The following is an 18660-nucleotide window of genomic DNA, read 5'->3' as shown; positions in this document are numbered from 1 at the left end:
ATCCAACTGTCTAGTTGAAAGTAGGCTTTTAGTCAAAGTCAGAACATGGTGTATATCATGCAAAGTGAATATACTGCCTGAAGGAAACTGTAGCTAGACATCTCCAGTGCCAACGATATCCAATGTCAAGTCATTACTCAATCTGACAGATCTTATTACTACAATAGGAGTGGAACCACTCTTGATGAGGGGTGACATAAAATGAACCCCCCTCAATCAACTAGTCAACACTCAGCATAGATCAAGCATTAGTCAACTACAAAAAATCAAGAGAAAAAGTTGCAAGTATGTAGTCATTATGAGAATTAGTCTGCATGACATTAATCTCTTCAATCTTGACATTGAACTTGCTAGGGAGAGTGCTGTGATCATCATGTTTTTCTTGTAATTTATTCTTTCGCTTTTCCTTGTACTTGTCACAAGGCATTTTATGGCATTGTAGTTGAATGTTGCCATGACGTGTGGCGCGAGGATCGAGACACGCAGTGCTTATACACAGCAGCAGAGAGACAGAGAGAGTGCAGAGTAGAGAGAAGAGTAAGCACGACTTGTGGGTACAATGATGAGTGTATGTCTTTAGGTTTATATATATATATATATATATATATGTCTTTAGGTTTATATATATATATATATATATATATATATATATATATATATATATATATATATATATATATATATATATATATATATATATATATATATATATATATATATATATATATATATATATATGAAAGTACAAATATGCTAAGGGTGTGTTCACACCCGTGCACATGTAAAAGGCACAATAGTCCTTTATTCCCAACAACCTCCCATCTAAAGGCAATGTGCCTGAAGAGAAGAAAAGAATCAGCTAAGTCTAGGTATATACAAAGCTGAAGTACATATATCTATCCAACTTCCATCATCTGTCGGCAATGAGCAAACCGCTCTGCTGGAAGACATTTCGTGAGAAGGTCTGAAGGATTATCATCTGTATGCACTTTGACAAGCTCAATGCTCTTGCTATCAAGTACATCTCTAATGAAGTGATACTTCACCTATATGTGCTTTGTCTTTCCATAAAAGACGGGATTCCATGCTAGCATGATAGCACTCTGACTATCACAATGGAGAACATGTAACTCTGTAATGCCAAGCTCTCCTACCAGACGTGAAAGCCATAAAGCCTCCTTGCATGCCTTAGTGGCAGCCACACACTTTGCCTCTGTAGTAGACAATGCAACACACTTTTGTAGCCTGGAGATCCAAGAGACTACTCCTCCTGTGAAGGTGAACACATACCCAGAAGTAGACTTTTTGCAGTCCACATGACCAACATAGTCTGCATCCGTAAAGCCAACAACAGATGCCTTCTGCTTTCCAAAGCTGATGCATAACTCCTTTGTGCCTTTGAGATATCTCATAATACCTTTCACTACATCCCAATGCTTCTTGCCAAGGGTTGCCATGTATCTGCTAACCACTCCCACTCCAAAGGCAATGCCAGGACATGTAGCAACCATAGCATACATCAAACTGCCAACTGCTGAAGCATATGGTATCTTGGTCATTTCAGCCTTCTCATCATCAGATGTAGGGATGTCCTCTGCATTGAGTTTCACATATAGAGGCAATAGAACTGCAATTGTTTCCCCCCCTCCATATTGAAACGCTGCAAAACCTTGGAGATAATACTCCTGCTAAGATAGATAGAGTAATCCTTTTGACCTATCTTTGAGTACTCACATGCCAAGAATGTAATTTGGATCACCAAGATCCTTCATGTCAAAAGTGCCATGAAGACTTTGCTTCCTTGAGTCCAAGGCATGAGTATCCTTGCCGGCAATCAGCATGTCATCAACATTCAAAACCAAGATAATCAGGCCGCCATCTGTTGCCTTCTTGGTGTACAAGGAGCGATTCACTTGACTTCTATGAAAAGCTTGAGACTGCATAAACGTATCAAAGTTGTGATTCTCTTGGCGCTTGTTTCAGCCCATACCAACTCTTTTTGAGTTTACATACCATCTTCTCTTTCCCTTTTTCCATAAACCCTTCAAGTTGTTGCACATATATGTCTTCATGCAAATCACCATGTAAGAATATAGCCTTTACATCCATCTGTATGAGTTCCATATCTTCAGCTGCAACCAAGTCCAAAATGGTCATCTTGACTACAGGAGAGAAGATCTCATCTAAGTCAACTCCATGTTCCTGCTTGAAACCCCTTCGCCACCAATCTTGCTTTGTACTTTGGTAAGGAACGAGAAGTGACCTTCATCTTGTAAACCCACTTACATGAAAGGGTTTTTTTCCCTTTAGGCAACTGCACCAAATCCCAAGTGCCATTTTTCTCATGAGATTCCATCTCTGACAACATGGCTTTATACCATTTCTTGCTGTCCTATCTATCCATTGCTTCCTTGAAGCAAGACGGTTTACCACAGTCTATCAACATGACATAATCGGCCACATTGTTTGCACCAGGAACAAATCTACCAGGTTGTCTAGTAGCCCTAGACGATCTCCTAAACCTATGATCATTGTTTGTTGGCTGTTGAGTATTTCAGCCTGCAAATCAACATTAACGGCTTGCTGTCCTGCCTGTTTCTGCACATGTAATGGCTTATTTTCATGGGCAATAGCTGGCTGATCATTTCTTGCATTTACAGTAGGTATTTTTTGCTGTACAGCAGGTACACTTTGCTGTCCAAAAGGTATTTCTTCCCGGAATACAACCCTACGGACCTCCTCAGTCTTTTCAGACTGTTTGTGTATGCGATCTTCCCGGAAGATAACGTCATTGCTGCATACTACTTTCCTTTTCTCGGGATCCCACAATCTATACCCCGTTTCACCCTCGTCACCATATCCTAGGAAAATACATTTGCAGGACTTTTGCTCAAGTTTGCTGCATTTTTCTTTACGAATGTGCACAAAAGCCTCACATCCAAACACTTTCAGATGAGCATATGAAGGTAGCTTGCCCGAGCACGCTTCTTGGGGAACTCTCCCACGCAAAAAAAACCTGTTTGGTGACCGATTAATTAAGTGAACGGCTATCATAACAGCCTCTGCCCAAAAACCATGGGGTAATGCAGCATGAGATAGCATCGTACGGACCTTATCTTGTATGGTCCGATTCATACGCTTTGCAATTCTATTTCGAGGCGGATTATGAGAAGCAGTGAGCTCCCTCTTTATCCCCCTTTTCTGTCACAAAATTCCTGAAAGGCCTTGGACACATATTCCGCACCATTGTCAGAGCAAAGACACTTAAGTGTCTTATCTGTCTAATTTTCAGCCAATGCCAAGAATTTTTTAAATTTATCAAGCACTTTATCCTTGCTATGAATGGGGTAAACCCATACCTTCCGTGTAGCATCATGGACAAAGGTGACAAAATATTTCTTTTCCCCTAAAGATAATCCTGGCATTTGACATACATCCAAATGTACTAACTCTAGAGGAGAAGATTTCAAAGAAAGAGACTTTTTATGAGACGTATGTGCATGTTTTCCATAAATACAATGATCACAATGGTTCGATTCATACGCTCTGCAACTCCATTTTGGGGTGGATTATGAGGGGCAGTGAGCTCCCTCTTTATCCCTTTGCTGTCACAGAATGCCCATTGTCACAGCGAAGACACTTAAGTGTCTTATCAATATGATTTTCAACCAATGCTAAGAATTTTTTTAACTTGTCAAGCACTTTGTCCTTGCTACAAATAGGGTAAACCCATATCTTCCGTATAGCATCATCGACAAAGGTGGCAAAATATTTGTTTTCCCCTAAAGATAACCCTGGCATCTGACATGCATGAAAGGAAACACCTGAATCGAGAATCCAAGTATGCATTTCATCATCTGTATCTGCAAGTAAAGCATGTGCACTAAAGTGTGAAGAGACCAAGAGTATGTCATTCCCACTGTCACTGTCATGAGTGACTACATTCACCTCTTCAATTTTAACACTGCTCTTCTTAGGATGACCCTCTTTCTTGCCACAATGATGGCATTCAACATCCTTGCCTCGTGATTTATTGCGTCCCTTGCTATCAGATTTTCCTTTCTACTGTGATTTGCCCCTAGTATGCCAAGGATTGGAAGACTTACTGGATGCATTGTTATGCCAATTCATTTTTTCCATGAGTAGAGCATTCTCTGCATCACCATAGAAAAGAATCGCATTAGAATTTCTCATAGCAATCTTGAATATATCCCAACTCTCTAGCAGAGTGCAAAACAAGAACATAGCCTTAAATTCTTCATCAATCAAGAACTTCAAGGCAACCAGCTGGCTAAAAATGGAGTTAAACTCACTCAAGTGAGTAGACATTGTTGTACCCTCTTTCATACGCAAATCCATAAGCTTTTTCAGCCAATACACTTTGCTTGCAGCACTTTTCTGTGCATACAATTCTTCCAGTCAAGTTCAAATAGCATAGGCAGAATCCAAACCTTTAATGTTAAACAGTAGGGCATTAGAAATTGATAGCTCGATGGTTGAACATGCAAGCTCATTTAACTCATCCCAATCTTTGCGTTCCATGTCTGCGGGCTTTGCCCGTTTGGTCTTAATCGGCTTTGCCTGCTTCTTATGCAACAATATATTATAACACTGTTTTTGCCAAACTGCAAAGTTATGTGCTCCTTCAAGCTTCTTAATGTGCATGAGATTACTGCTGTCACTGCTGCCAGCCATGATTTTCAGCCCAAATGTGACAAAAAAATTCACCAAATGCAGGCCCAATCTGTCACACAAGTGACCAAGGTACAAACAAGTACCAACCAACAATAAATAACCACATAGAAGCAGAAATTTCAGATCTGTAGATAAATTTTCAGAAGCACTAAACCTTGTGCTACAGCACTCCACAACTAATTACAGCTCTTTCAAGGGCAAATACATCACATTGCATGAGAAGTCCCAAATTTTAGCTACAATTTCTGTTGTACATGCACCCATGGGCACAAAATTTGACACGCATGGTCAAAAGCCCCAAATTTTTTGTGCTCAAAGCATCAACCATACATCTGTGTTGTCTCTGACATGTGTAGAATAGACCAATTTTGCCCAAATAGAGCAGTTTTAAACCCGTATGTACATAAAATGACCAAATGGCACACAAATTTTTCCCAAACAGCAAAATGCCCAAATCGCATGGGGTCCAATGTGCATCAATGTCGAGAAATTGGGTAAATTTCAGCCCAATTTTTGTATGTACATGAAAAGCCCCAAATGTCGAAGGCAAAATGTCACAAATTTCTGCAATTTCTGGGACAAATGGTCTTGCATTGCATCACAATCCCAAAATCCGAGAAAAGCCCCAATTTTCCGAGACAAGATTGCACAAATCTACACTCTATGATCATGTGCACAAACTCCCGTTAAGAGAGGTACAAACTTTTTTTTCTTTTGAGAAATAAAAAAAGGAGAAAAACGTGAATGGGGGGTGGGGGGGGGGGGGGGAGGGGGGTGTCCGTTGACCCGTTGTGCAGTCACTCGTGCAGTTGCCACACGCCCGTCGGTAGGTCGTTGCCTTGGAGCGTGTTGTCTGATCCAATTGCAGCCCGTCTGTCGCCGTGTGTCATCTGCCTTGTCACGCAATTGTCGCCCATGATCTCACGATCACGACTTGCTTGCCTTCTGCAACAGTTGCCGTTTGCTACTTGTCGAGCCCACCTGGGACTCGTGCAACACCTACTGTCTGCTACTCGTCTTGAGAAGCGTGCACTCCTTGCCGCTTTGATACCAGTTTGTTGTTGCCTGTGGCGTCCCGCAATGCTTACACACAACAGCAAAGAGACAAAGAGAGAGAGAGAGAGAGTGCAGAGTAGAGAGATAAGGGTGTGTTCACACCCGTGCACATGTAAAAGGCACGATGGCTCTTTATTTCCAATAAATGTGACCCTGCTTCTCACAATAGTAAGAAGCCAATGCGGATTTATGACCACGGGACTTACTGTGAGACTTTCCACGTGACTGAGAACTAGATTTCTGAGAGTCTCTCCCACAATGGTCATTATCACTCCTACCATGATTACCTCTATCTATCAAAGCATAAGAGGTGCGAAAAGCATTGACATTCCTTCTCTTAACCTCTTCATTTAAGAGAGCATCCTCTATATCCTACAATTTTAGTCCACTAGTAGGTACATTTGCATACACAGTAGTACGGAATGTGTCCCATGACTTAGGCAATGTAACCAATAAGAATAAGGGAGAAAGATTGTTCTTAAATTCAATTCCTTGTAAAGACAAGGAGCTGAAAATAGAATGAAACTCATTCAAGTGGGTGGACATGGAGGCCCCCTCCATACGAAGGTGCATGAGTTGCTTGAGCCAATACATCTTAGAGGTAGGGCTCTACTTGTCATAGAAATTGTGAATCTTATCTCATAACTCCCATGTGGTATGCCCGTCAGTAATAACATTATAGTAAACTTGCTTAGAGTATGACAAAATGATTGTAGATTTACTTAACTCATCTAGTTTAGCCCAATCCTTTGCATCAAAGTGCTCGGGCTTCACACTCTCATGTCTCAATGGCTTAATTTGCAATTTTTGCACTAGAATCTACTAGATTTGTGCCCTTCAATAGTTGTAATTTGTGCTATCCAACTTCTCAATGTTTAAGATAGCACTGTCATTTGACCCACCACCCATAATGCAAGATACGAAAGCACAATCCAAGACAAACAAGCTGTTGTAAATGGCAGTAAAACAATCCCAAAATCACAGTCAAATCAAGGACTAAGCAAGGGGAACAGCCAGAAGGATGAGCTGTCCACTAACTGTAATCAAGTAACTATGAAATCCAAGTGACTACCCTCAAATAGAATGCATAAAACTGAAATGACAAGTTGCTGTAATAAACTGCAGCAATATGCCAACAACCAGGTGTGAGCAACCAAGAAAGAAAGACCAGAAACAACCGGCATTGAAGGCTGTTACAACCAGATTATGTCAGTAACCATACATGCACTAGGCATAAACATCATGCACATTTGAGATGTTAGGGTAAAGAGAGGAGAGATGGTTAATGCATAATCCACTGAGAAAAGCTCAATACATAACGCAAAAGCATATAAATATCACTAACAACAGATTGATAGACATAAGTGCTAGATCCAAAGTAAGTAATCAAATCAGCCCATTGTAGGATAACTGCATTCAATACATATCAAGAGAGCATGTACATGAAGTAAGTGTCCCATGGTCTCAATGGAAGTAAGCTCAAGCTTAACTACACAAATCCAAAGCTTTATGTAATATCCAAAGTAGTGCAGGTGACTCCCACTGTAACAAAATTGAATGTCAAATGAGCAATGCAAGCTTAAAACATCAAGTTTATGACATGCGAGTCTCCAAGATACATGAAGCATAAGCTGGAAACATAAAACCCAATAGATTCTTCAAACCCGTAACTATATAAGCCACTGAAGTAACCAAGGCATGTAATCACAGCCAAGATCAATGTAAGGGAACCCAATCTTAGGTCAAAAGTGAAAGGTGAGAAGGATCAAAACTTGCTTGGAAGAGCTATGGCGGGAGAGCAAAAGCAAGAAAAAGAGAGAGACCAAACGGGAACTCTAACAATCACAATGTGTGACTAGGCCTTCCTTTATTCAAACTGCCACTAAAAGAATAAAGAATAAAGTGACAGTGATGGGCACCTACCACCTACAGTGTGCAACAGCGGGTATTGTCAAGGTAGTAACACATAGGCGGCTAGGCAAAGGAGCCTTTATCCCCAACAACCTCCCACTTCCTGTCCCCAATGAGAAGTGAAAAAAAAAAGACAATACAATGTAGACATGTACAACAGGATGAGGAAAAACATCATCTCATCCAGCGCCTATCAATCTCTTGAGAAAGGCAAAGCACTCAGTAGTGAGGTTTTTCGTGAGCAGATCTGTAGGATTTTCGTCAGTGGAGATCTTGACAAGATTAACAAACTTGTCCTCCACAATCCCACATATGAAGTGATATCTCATCTCAATGTGTTTCGTCTTAGCATGAAAGACCGGATTCTTGGCAAGCTGGATAGCACCCAAAGAATCCGAATGCAGCGTAGATATAGTATCAATCCCAAGGTCATGAACCAAACAGCCCAAATATATAGCCTTCTTGCAAGCCTCAGTGGTTGTAACATACTTGGCCTGAGTGGTAGAGAGAGTCTTACACTTCTGAACCCAGGACATCCAAGAGACAGCACCTCCAACATAGGTGAATACATAGCCAGACGTGGACTTCCTACTATCTGCATGTCTTGCATAATCGGAGTCTGTGTACCCCACAACTCCAATATCTTGGCTACCATAGCAAATACACATATCTGTTGTGCCTTTCAAGTATCTCATGATACTCTTCACGGCATCTCAATGTTTCTTGCCAGGTATAGCCATATAGTGTACCACAACACCAACTGCAAAGGCAATATGTGAACGAGTGGCTATCATGGTATACATAAAATTGCCTACAGCTGATGCATAAGAGATCTTGGCTATCTCAACCCTTTGCTCATTTGTTTGCGGATAATCGACGTGTCAAACCTTCACATAAGAAGGTAATGGACAGCCAATAGGCTTCACTTTTTGCATGCGAAAATGCTCAAGGACTTTATGAATGTAGTCCCTCTGTGAAAGGTAGAGTAGTCCCTGATGCCTATCGCGCTTAATGCGCATACCAAGAATGTGAGAGGCCTGTCCGAAATTCTTCATCTCAAAGCTCTTCTTTAGCTGAGATTTAAGAGCATCCAGCTCATCATGATCTTTCTTGCTATCAGCATATCATCGACATAAAGTACCAAAATAAGCAATGAGCCATCACGGGCTTTCTTCGTGTAAAGACACAAATCCATAGCACTCCTGCTATAGCCTTATGACTGCATAAAGGCATCAAACTTATGATACCACTCCCTAGGTGCCTGCTTTAAGCTATAAAGAATTTTCTTCAACTTGTACACTAGGTGCTCCCTGCCAAGTTCTGCAAAGTCCTTAGGCTACTCCATGTAAATCTCATCATGTAAATCCCCATGCAAGAATGTAGCCTTGACATCCATCTGATACATGTTTAAGTCAAGTTGCGCAACGAAGGCCAAAACCAAGCATAGGATGGTCATCTTGACCACAGGGGAAAAGACTTCATCAAAGTCAACTCCATACTCCTTTTTAAAACCCTTAGCAAAAAGTCTTGCGTTATAAGCCGGCTTGGGGTGCCCAGGTGTACTTTTCAGCTTGTACATCCATTTGCATGGCAAAGCTTTCTTGCCGTTAGGCAATGTAACCAAATCCCAAGTCATCTTCTTATGTAGAGAGTCCATCTCAGACTGCATAGCCCTCTCCCAAGAGTGACTGTTACCCTTGCGAATAGCCTCATCATAGGTGAGAGGTTCTCCTGTATTTGTAACCAAGACATAATGCATTGAGGGCTCAAATCGATTAGTTGGATGCCTAACTCCAGTAGACCGTCTCACTGCAAGCTCTGCTACATGTCTAGCATCCTGTCCAATACCCTGGCCATGTGTACTAGTTACTGCTGTAGGCTGTTCAACTGGCTGTGTAGGAGCACATGGCTTCTCCTGGAATATAACCCTGCATATCTCTACCACCTTCTCAGGCTGCCTATGCATCTTGTCTTCATGGAAGACTACATCATGGCTGTAGATGACTTTCCGCGCCTACGGATCCTAGAGGTGGTAACCCATCTCGCCTGCATCTCCATAGCCAAGGAAAATGCATTTGATACTCTTAGGATCCAACTTGGTCTGCTTGTCCTTGGGCACATGGTAGAATGCCTCACATCCAAAGACACATAGATGCGCATAAGACAGAGGTTTCCCAATCCATACCTCCTTTGCAACCTGAAAATCCAAACCACTAGAAGGTGATCTATCGATGACATTTACAGCTGTACTGATTGCCTTAGCCCAAATGCTCTATGGTAGGCCTGCATGGCTAAGCATACCATATACACGCTCTTGGATGGTTCTATTCATCCGCTCAACCAAACCATTTTGGGGTGGGATATAAGGAGCAGTCAACTAACACTTAATACCTCTCATCACATAGCTACTCAAAGGCACGTAACACATTCGTTTCCATTGTCAGTCCTAAGGCATTTCAGCCTATGCCTAGTCTGGTTCTCAACCAATGCAAGCCGTCTCTGAAACACAACCAAGACATCTGACTTAAGCTTAATGGAGTAAGCCCAGAATTTATGTGAAAAATCGTCAATGAACGTCACAAAAGACCCTGCATCACCCATAGACCGAGAGGGCCTAGGCCCACAGACATCCAAATATACCAATACCACGGGCTCACTCATGCATGTTCTACCAGACTTCTTATGCTTATTCCTAGTCTGTCTGCCATAAACACAATGCTTACATGAATCAAAACACGCATAGTCAAGGGGCAGTAAGTACTGCAAACGAGAAAGCATTTTCATTCCCTTCAAGGACATATGGCCCAAATGGGCATACCAAAGAGATACGTGTGGGATAGAACTGACTGACAAAACATGGTCAACAGAGGACCCATCAACTACAAGAGGATAGAGGGTGCCATCCTTGGCACCTCTAGCAAACACAAGTAGAGAACTGCATCCGTACATCCCCAATGCCAAAAATAGCAAGTGACCTGTCATCACCCAAGCGAACTAAACCAGAGACAGTGTGATAGGAATGGAACCACTCACGGCATGGTGTAACATGAAATGAAGCACCAAAATCCAAAAGCGAGTAGTGCACATACATAGAGTGAACCTCGGTCAACGGCATACATCAGAAGAACTAGCTACAATTATGTACTCCCCATCGAAGTCATCACTCTGTATGACATTTATCTCCTCGATTTTCACACTGGATTTCGCAGGCATAGTGCTGCGATTAGAGGACTTTTCCTGTATTGTGTCTTTCCCCTTTTCTTTGCGCTTCTCATTACGCAACTCATAACACTGTCGGCGTATGTGACCCTTCTTGCCGCAATGATGGCGTGTCACATTAGTATTTCTTCTAAGAGACTTGTTGCATGACTTAGACCTAGATTTCTGCGAGTCTCTGCCGCGGCCATTCCCACGGTCATTCTTTCCATTACCATCTCTGCCTCTAACAGTCAAAGCATGCGACATACGAGAGGCATCCAAGTTCTTACAGTTAATCTCTTCTTGTAGAAGAGAACTCTCTACATCAGGCAAGTTCAAAATAGTAGGAGGAGCACATAAGGCAGTGCGGAATACATCCCATGACTCACTCAGAGTCCCGAGAAAAAACAATGGAGTGACCTCATCATAAAGGTAATGCCCTGCGAAGTTAAGTTCTTAAGAATAGCATGAAACTCGCTCAAATGAGCACACTGTAGGCAAAATGAATGCACAAAGTCAACCACTGATTGTCAAAGCATAACTAGCATCAAGTGGGCATAAATCAGCATGTGACAGTCATATGGACATCGAGTAAACACCCAAGCATGTCAAATGAATCCGTTAGTAAGCCGGCACACCTCCTATGTAATAGGGCAAAGTGTACACAACAGTAGCAAGACCTAACAGAAAGAGGTATATGCTTTGGGAGTGCAAAGCCCAAATCAGCCCAAGTACATTTGTGAGGACCACTGCATATCAGCCATGCAACATCCAAGTGAAGTGTAGGGACCGGTTAGGCACGGAGATTGAGAGTGAGCACGTTTGTAGATACAATGACGAGTGTGTACCTTTAGGTTTTTAGATAGATATATATGTGTAAGTACAAGTGCTAAGGGTGTGTTCACACCCGAGCACATTTAAAAGGCACGAGGCCTTTATTCCCAACAACCTCCCACCTAAAGGCAATGTGTCTAAAGAGGAGAAAAGAATCAGCTAAGTCTAGGTATATACAAAGCTGAAATACATATATCTATCCAACTCCCATCATCTGTCGGCAATGAGCAAACCGCTCTGTTGGAAGACCCTTCGTGAGAAGGTTTGCAGGGTTATCATCTGTATGCACTTTGACAAGCTCGATTCTCTTGTTGTCAAGTACATCTCTAATGAAGTGGTACTTCACTTGTATGTGCTTTCTCTTTGCATGACAGACAGGATTCTGTGCTGGCATGATAGCACTCTGACTATCACAATGGAGAACAGGTAACTCTGTGATGCCAAGCTCTCCCACCAGACGTGAAAGCCGTAAAGCCTCCTTGCATGTCTCAGTGGCAGCCACATACTCTGCGTCTGTAGTAGACAATGCAACACACTTTTGTAGACTGGAGATCCAAGAGACTACTCCTGTGAAAGTAAACACACACCCAAAAGTGGACTTCCTATAGTCCGCATGACCAGTATAGTCTGCATCCGTAAAGCCAACAATAGATGCCTTCTGCTTTCCAAAGCAGATGCATAACTCCTTTGTGCCTTTGAGGTATCTCATAATACCTTTCACTACATCCCAATGCTTCTTGCCAGGGGTTGCCATGTATCTGCTAACCACTCCCACTGCGAAGGCAATGTCAGGACGTGTAGCAACCATAGCATACATCAAACTGCCAGCAGCTGAAGCATATGGTATCTTGGTCATTTCAGCCTTCTCATCATCAGATGTAGGGTTGTCCTCTGCAGTGAGTTTCACATATAGAGGCAATGGAACCACAATTGTGTTTCTCCCCTCCATATTGAAACACTGCAAAACTTTGGAGATGTACTCCTGCTGAGATAGATAGAGTAAGCCTTTCAATCTATCTCTGAGTATTTTCCACATTATTTTCCACATCTATAGCTCTTGCAAATCCATTTAATCTCCCTCCCATTCCATCCTCTTATTCTGTTGTCACATCCTTTCAGCCTCCATTAAGTGCACCGCATGTTGCATCTCATGTAGGATCACATGTGTTTTCATTCACCACACTAAGGGGGGTTCTTTAAACTTAGGCACATCTGTTAGGATCTCATCTCTTCTTCATTCGGGTGGTATTTCACCTTGTCCTCATATACTTTCGGAATCATTGTACCTTGGGTATCCTCTCTAATCTCTTCTCAGTGTGGATCAGTGTTAGTGCCATAGTTTGCCTCCATGGCATTACGTACTGAACTCTCTGGTTATTATGTTGTGCCCTTGTTGACATTTGGAGAGGGCTTACGTGTTCGAGTGCCTCCACCTCCACTGGCACCTTATGGAAACATATATATTCCAGTGCCTTTGCATCAATTGGCACCCATTGGATACTTACAACCTTTTTTTGTCTATTCACCTCTTCCCCTTTCTCCTTATCAGACACCACCACCACCATCTTATCCTCCGCATCCGTCTTACCCCACATTCTTGACACCTCATGGTTCTACCTCATCTTCTGCCAAGCATGCATTCAATGACAAGACTCGTTTTCATAGGTCAAACTTTACAACTTTGTCGAACTTGATGAGATATATCCTTGAGTAAGAGGACCTATGGGATCTTGTGCAGGGATTAGAACCCCAATCCAATTCCGCACTTGTTCCATATGAGGTCGTCCTCTCATGTAAGGTTAGAAATGCCTCCGCTATTATCGAGCTGATGTAGGGTTTATTGCATGAGTTTCATTCTCAGCTTCAGTATTTTGACTTCGTATCAAAGCGATGGGCACACTTAACTGACCACTATGTTGCTCGAGATAGGACCCGTCAAATAAATCTTGACCATGAGCTTTAGAACTTCAAAATTTGTGATTAGGATGACTTGAAAGTTAAGTTGGTTGAGTATTAGCATCTCCTTGCCGAATTCTCCACTACAACAGCTCCTACGTCCTTTGACAATCAGGTCACATTGTTTCTTGACATGGTGCTGCGTAAATATTTCAATTTTGTGTAGCAAGTGGTTTCTCTACCCAACTTATCCACATTATATGAATTTGAGCGTCAACTATTGTGTTATGCATGGTTGTTCAATGAGTTTCATATAAATAATCCCTCATAGGGGACTCTTGTTGCTCATTGTTAGAAAGGGCTTCAAGGGAAGGGTAAGTAAATTCAAACTTCAAATCAAAATCAAAATAACAAACAAGTAGGGGAATCACAGGGAAGCTCCCAGTCTCAACTCAAACCTAGGGGGCAAAATGTACCTAAGAAGAATAGGTATTATCAACATTGTCAAAAGGTTGGCCATTTTGACGATGAATGTCGATCAAAGGCAAGAGGCACAACACCAAAACCCAAGTCACAGACCGTGGGCCCTCAGTCAGGCAACTCCTCTCAGGGGAGGCAGGGTGATGGCAAGGGGCAGTAGAAAGGTCAGTTTTACATTGCCCCTAGTCAGTCATCTCAGTCGACAATATTCTCAACTCCAGAGAGCTTGTGTGACTGGTCTACAGAGGCCCACATCATCTCCGTAGAGACACTCGATGTGAGTCTTGTTCACATCTGTGAGTTGCCTCTCGATGAGGTTATTGCACAGGCCCATTCGTCACAACCGAGTACATCAGTACTTGTTTGGATTGTGAATAGTGGAGCTACGCATTACATGACTTTTGTAGAGGACATCTTCCATACCATAGCCCTTGCAGCTGGGCAGGTCCACGTAGGAAAAAATTCCTCGGTCAAGGTCCAAGCTCAAGGTTGCATCAGTTTTGCCACTGACAAGGTTCCGGATTTGGCTTTGTTGGAGAATGTATACTATGTTTCTTAGCTTGGAGTGAACTTGTTATTTGTTCAGTAGCTTTGCAGGCTGGGATGAGTAGTTTTTCTTACATCGAATATTCATTCATTCGTTTATTCTTTTGTATTGTACTTATGGATAATTGTAGCTTCATCCGTACTATCAGGATGACATGATTGTAAAAGGGCACTTGGGCAAGTGAACAATTCCCCTATGAGGGCATTATCCAAGTGACACCATTGCATTGCATTTTACTTGAGCATGATATCTTGCATCTCTCTTTGCATTACCCCATGCATTGGCATTCTATTCATGTAAACATGCATCTGTGTGTATTTATCCCTTTTTGGTCTTTTGGAGTGGTCGACTCTAGATCCATCATATTCGTAGCATTGCATATGGCAGCTCTCCCTAGCTTGCTCGCTTTGCTTGTCTTGCTTGCTTCACTTCTTTGCTATATTTGTGTCACCCACATCTTAGCCATTTTGCTTTTTCACCAACACCTAGTAATTGTAGGGATAGTATGCTTGTTTTTGTGAAGGTCTTGGATCTAACTATCCCTTCTCACTCTCTTGTTGGAGCATGAATACTCAATAGGACGAAAATTTATTTGAAACCCTCGCCTAATGTTAAATCTATAAATACTGCAAAGCTCTGAAAAAAAAAGTCTATAGCTGATCCATCCGCCTTTTCAGGACTTGGTAGGCCACTGGGCAACCGACGATGCCTTGGCCTCTTTGGGGTGATCACTTAGGCTCCCTTGGTATGATTACCATCTCCTCTATAGTTTTAGTAGGCCATTGGGCAACCAGCCTTGGGGTAAAAGATAAAGAAAGAAAGGGCTTTGCTGGCCTACATCTCGTGGCACCGTTGTTGGGCTTGAGAGGGGATGTTAGGCTAAAAATGCATTGGCTTCATTTAAACAACCCCAAAACATGCTTAATTAGGAAGAAACCTTGTTTATTTAAAAAGAAATGCGTTCCTAGAGAGTGTTTGTATCCCATAAGCACAAACCCACTCGGGAGGGCTCAAAGTTTCTATAAATGGGTATGTTGCCCTCCATTCATCCCTAATCTCATTTTTGCAAGTTTCAGGTGTTTTCAGCCACACCTCGTTCGCGGACGACGTCGCAATCCAAGCTGTCCATTGCAGTCTTCTCTTATCTAGTGCTTGTTTCCAGCCCTCCATCATCATTTTGTTGCTATTTCCAGCCAGGCAATTGCTGCTGTCCCTCATTCAGTTGTCATGCAGCTTGCCATGTCAATATACCGCTGTGTTTGCAGGCCCTAGTTGCCACCCTGCAGATTTTCTCTCCTCCCAACTGTCGCCATCATCTCCTCAGCCTATGGCTGTAGGTTCTCTCTCCTCTGCCTGTCGTTACTGTTTTCTCTCTCCTCCCAGCTGCATTCACTCTCTTCTCTCTCCTCACTTGCATTTTTAGTCTTTCTCTCTCATGCACTCCCGTTTTCATCAGATCCAACCTTCTTTGGTTGCGTTTGTTGGTATTTGGCATCCAAAGATTGCCTTGCTGCAATCCGGGATCCATTCAGAGTACGACACACTCTCCAACTCATTACACCTACCCTGATCCTTGAGATATAGGAGTTCGAGGTGCAGTATTCATTCATTGCATAGTGTGTTTTCTGCATGAGCATTGTATATTCAGTAGTCATATAACTTCATTCATTCTTTGTGTTTATTGTCTCTGAGTTACTCTAACCCTAGCTGTGCTTTTCTATCAGTCTGTACTTTGTCATACGGTGTTATTTGTGTTTTTGTGTTAGGGTTTCTTCACACCAAACCCCCCCCCCCCCCCCCAAAAAAAAAAAAAAAAAAAAAGACATCCTAGACCCCCACATTGGTGTTGATGACACATGCATATGAGAACACACCAAATCATTGCTTAGGCTAGTGCCAAGCCCCACATACCTCTAGGATATTATTAGTCTTGGTCCATGTACACTAGGCTTTATCATTCCTGATTGTATCAGTCAAGGCTTTCTGTTAGCTGTTAGCTCTAAGTTTTTTATTGTTCATTTGCATTTACTGTTCTTTTTCGGGCAGCTGTATCATCATAGATGGTTGTAAGCAGTAACACACACAGGCAACAAGTTTACTGTTTAGTTCATCATAAAGGTGTTTTTTTTAAATCTTCAGCACATGAGCTAATATGATCCCTCTCATGTCTAGCCTGTAAAGAACAGCTTCAAACACTAAATATCACATTTGGTGAGCAAATTTTCTCTTTCATGCTCTTGTTTAAAAGCGGTTTTAGAAAGCCTGATCAAAAGTTTACTTAATTGAGTTTGGCGAATGTATAGAGTTAGATTTTCTTTCTGAGCAGGGTTTCCACTTTGAAACTTAGTAGACTACCTCTTGTCTGCTGCAAGAGATCTCAGAACACAAGCTTTCCTTGTCACTTGTGCAGCTTTAAGCTATAACAAAGTTATAATGTGAATATGTTTGAATGTTTGTCCTTTTCTTGTTTACTTCTACAGTTTCATACTACTAGGTCGTTCATTTGCAGGCTCTCGATAGAAAAGGACCAAAGAAGAAGGGCTGGATGCTCACAAAGAAGTAGAAGATGGTTTGTATAAGACTTTCTTTTGATTCAACACGTTAGCAGATTGATCCTGCATGGCCAGTGCCAGCCAGATGTAAGATTCTTCATGAGATGAGTTATCCAGGACAGAACATTCTTTATTTCATAAGCTTTGCTGAATGCTTGCGTTCATTGGAGAGAGAAGCAAGCATTCACACTTGTGAGGCTGTGTATTTATATCCTCCACATGCTATTGGAGATTTTTTGACCGTATGCAGCATTTCTGACAACTTCAGGTTGTATTATAACTTGTTTCCACTAAGAGCAGGCTCATTATCGTTGACTGATGACCCTTGGAGTGTCCAGCATCTGCATTTTGGACAAGTCAATATTTTGTTGTCTACATGTCCAATCTGGAAATCATATTTATACAGATAAATCATTGAATCCTGGGACCTTGTGGCATGAAATGGGGAGTGGCAAATGAGGCAACTTGGTGTAGGTTATTATACAATAGGCATGGCACTCTCTAGATCCAGTTCCTCTCAGGCAGCAGAAAAGACTAGCAGGAGATCTCGTACACACTTGTTCTCTCAAGATAGAAAATTGTAGGAATTAGTGACTCGGAAGAGCTTCATTCCTTACCCTTATGAGATAACAACTTATTTATTGGATATATGTAAATAACGTTATGCAGAGTGGAGATTCGATATACCTCGGAGGAGTGATTTGCATCCAAGAAAAGGCTAATAAGACAACTTGTACCTTTTACACCAAAGAATTTACATGCCTATTATACTAAAGATTGGGGGCTTTTTGTGAAAGAAAGATATATAGATGAGATAGGAAATAGGTTTTTGATGATAATAGGAGAGGAGGATGTTTTTGCAAATGTGTTTTTTAACGGAAGGTAGATTAAATGGAAAAAAAGAGGGCAAGTATTTATATGAGAGAGAGAGAGAGAGAGAGAGAGAGAGAGTGTGTGTGTGTGTGTTACCTATAGCTTGAGAGAGGAAATGAATGAAATAATTCAAATGTTTCTCCTAGTCTTTAGCATGTAGCCCAAGAGGAGAGAAAGAAGTGAGGAGAGAGACCATATTGCCATGTGGCATTCTTGAAGAGGTGTAGGGAGAGCTTTTGTGGGGGTTCAAGGGCTTGACACATAGCATCTCCCCCCACAATGAAATTTATCATTTGTGGAGAACTGCATGTTTCTACCATAGTATTTCAAGATAAAGGATAGAGATGTTAAAACCAAACTAATGCATTATTTGTATTTGCCATTTACTTCAATGAATAATCTCTAATGTTATGCATAAATATTCATCATATGGTATTAACACAGGAATTTGTATTCAAAAAGGTAGCACCTTCATAAACAAACATTATAAACATACAAAGAGATGAGGTGTCGAAAACATTATCATTAATAGCTTGTTTATCCTCCTTCACATATTGAGGGTGCAAACTTATAAATTTTGCCAACCTTAAGGAAGAACTTAAAGAAAAATATAAGCTT

General features: G+C 41.7%; 1 protein-coding gene across 4 annotated transcripts in view; it reads left to right on the top strand.

Moving 5' to 3' along the window:
• LOC148034141 (uncharacterized) overlaps nt 1-17414 on the top strand; it is a 138564-nt gene extending 121150 nt beyond the window's left edge. For all 4 annotated transcript variants that reach the window (XM_087682181.1, XM_087682179.1, XM_087682180.1 and 1 more), the window contains exon 21: nt 17127-17414. In XM_087682181.1, the coding sequence (XP_087538307.1) occupies nt 17127-17180 (54 nt within the window). In that variant the 3' untranslated portion in view covers nt 17181-17414. The remainder of the gene's footprint in view (nt 1-17126) is intronic.
• The last annotated feature ends 1246 nt before the right edge of the window (nt 17415-18660 follow it).

Source organism: Lygodium microphyllum, chromosome 7, assembly GCF_053477565.2.
Source record: "Lygodium microphyllum isolate KBCC chromosome 7, Lygodium_microphyllum_v1.1.10, whole genome shotgun sequence".
Taxonomy (NCBI): domain Eukaryota; kingdom Viridiplantae; phylum Streptophyta; class Polypodiopsida; order Schizaeales; family Lygodiaceae; genus Lygodium; species Lygodium microphyllum.
This window is presented reverse-complemented; position numbering and strand designations above follow the sequence as displayed.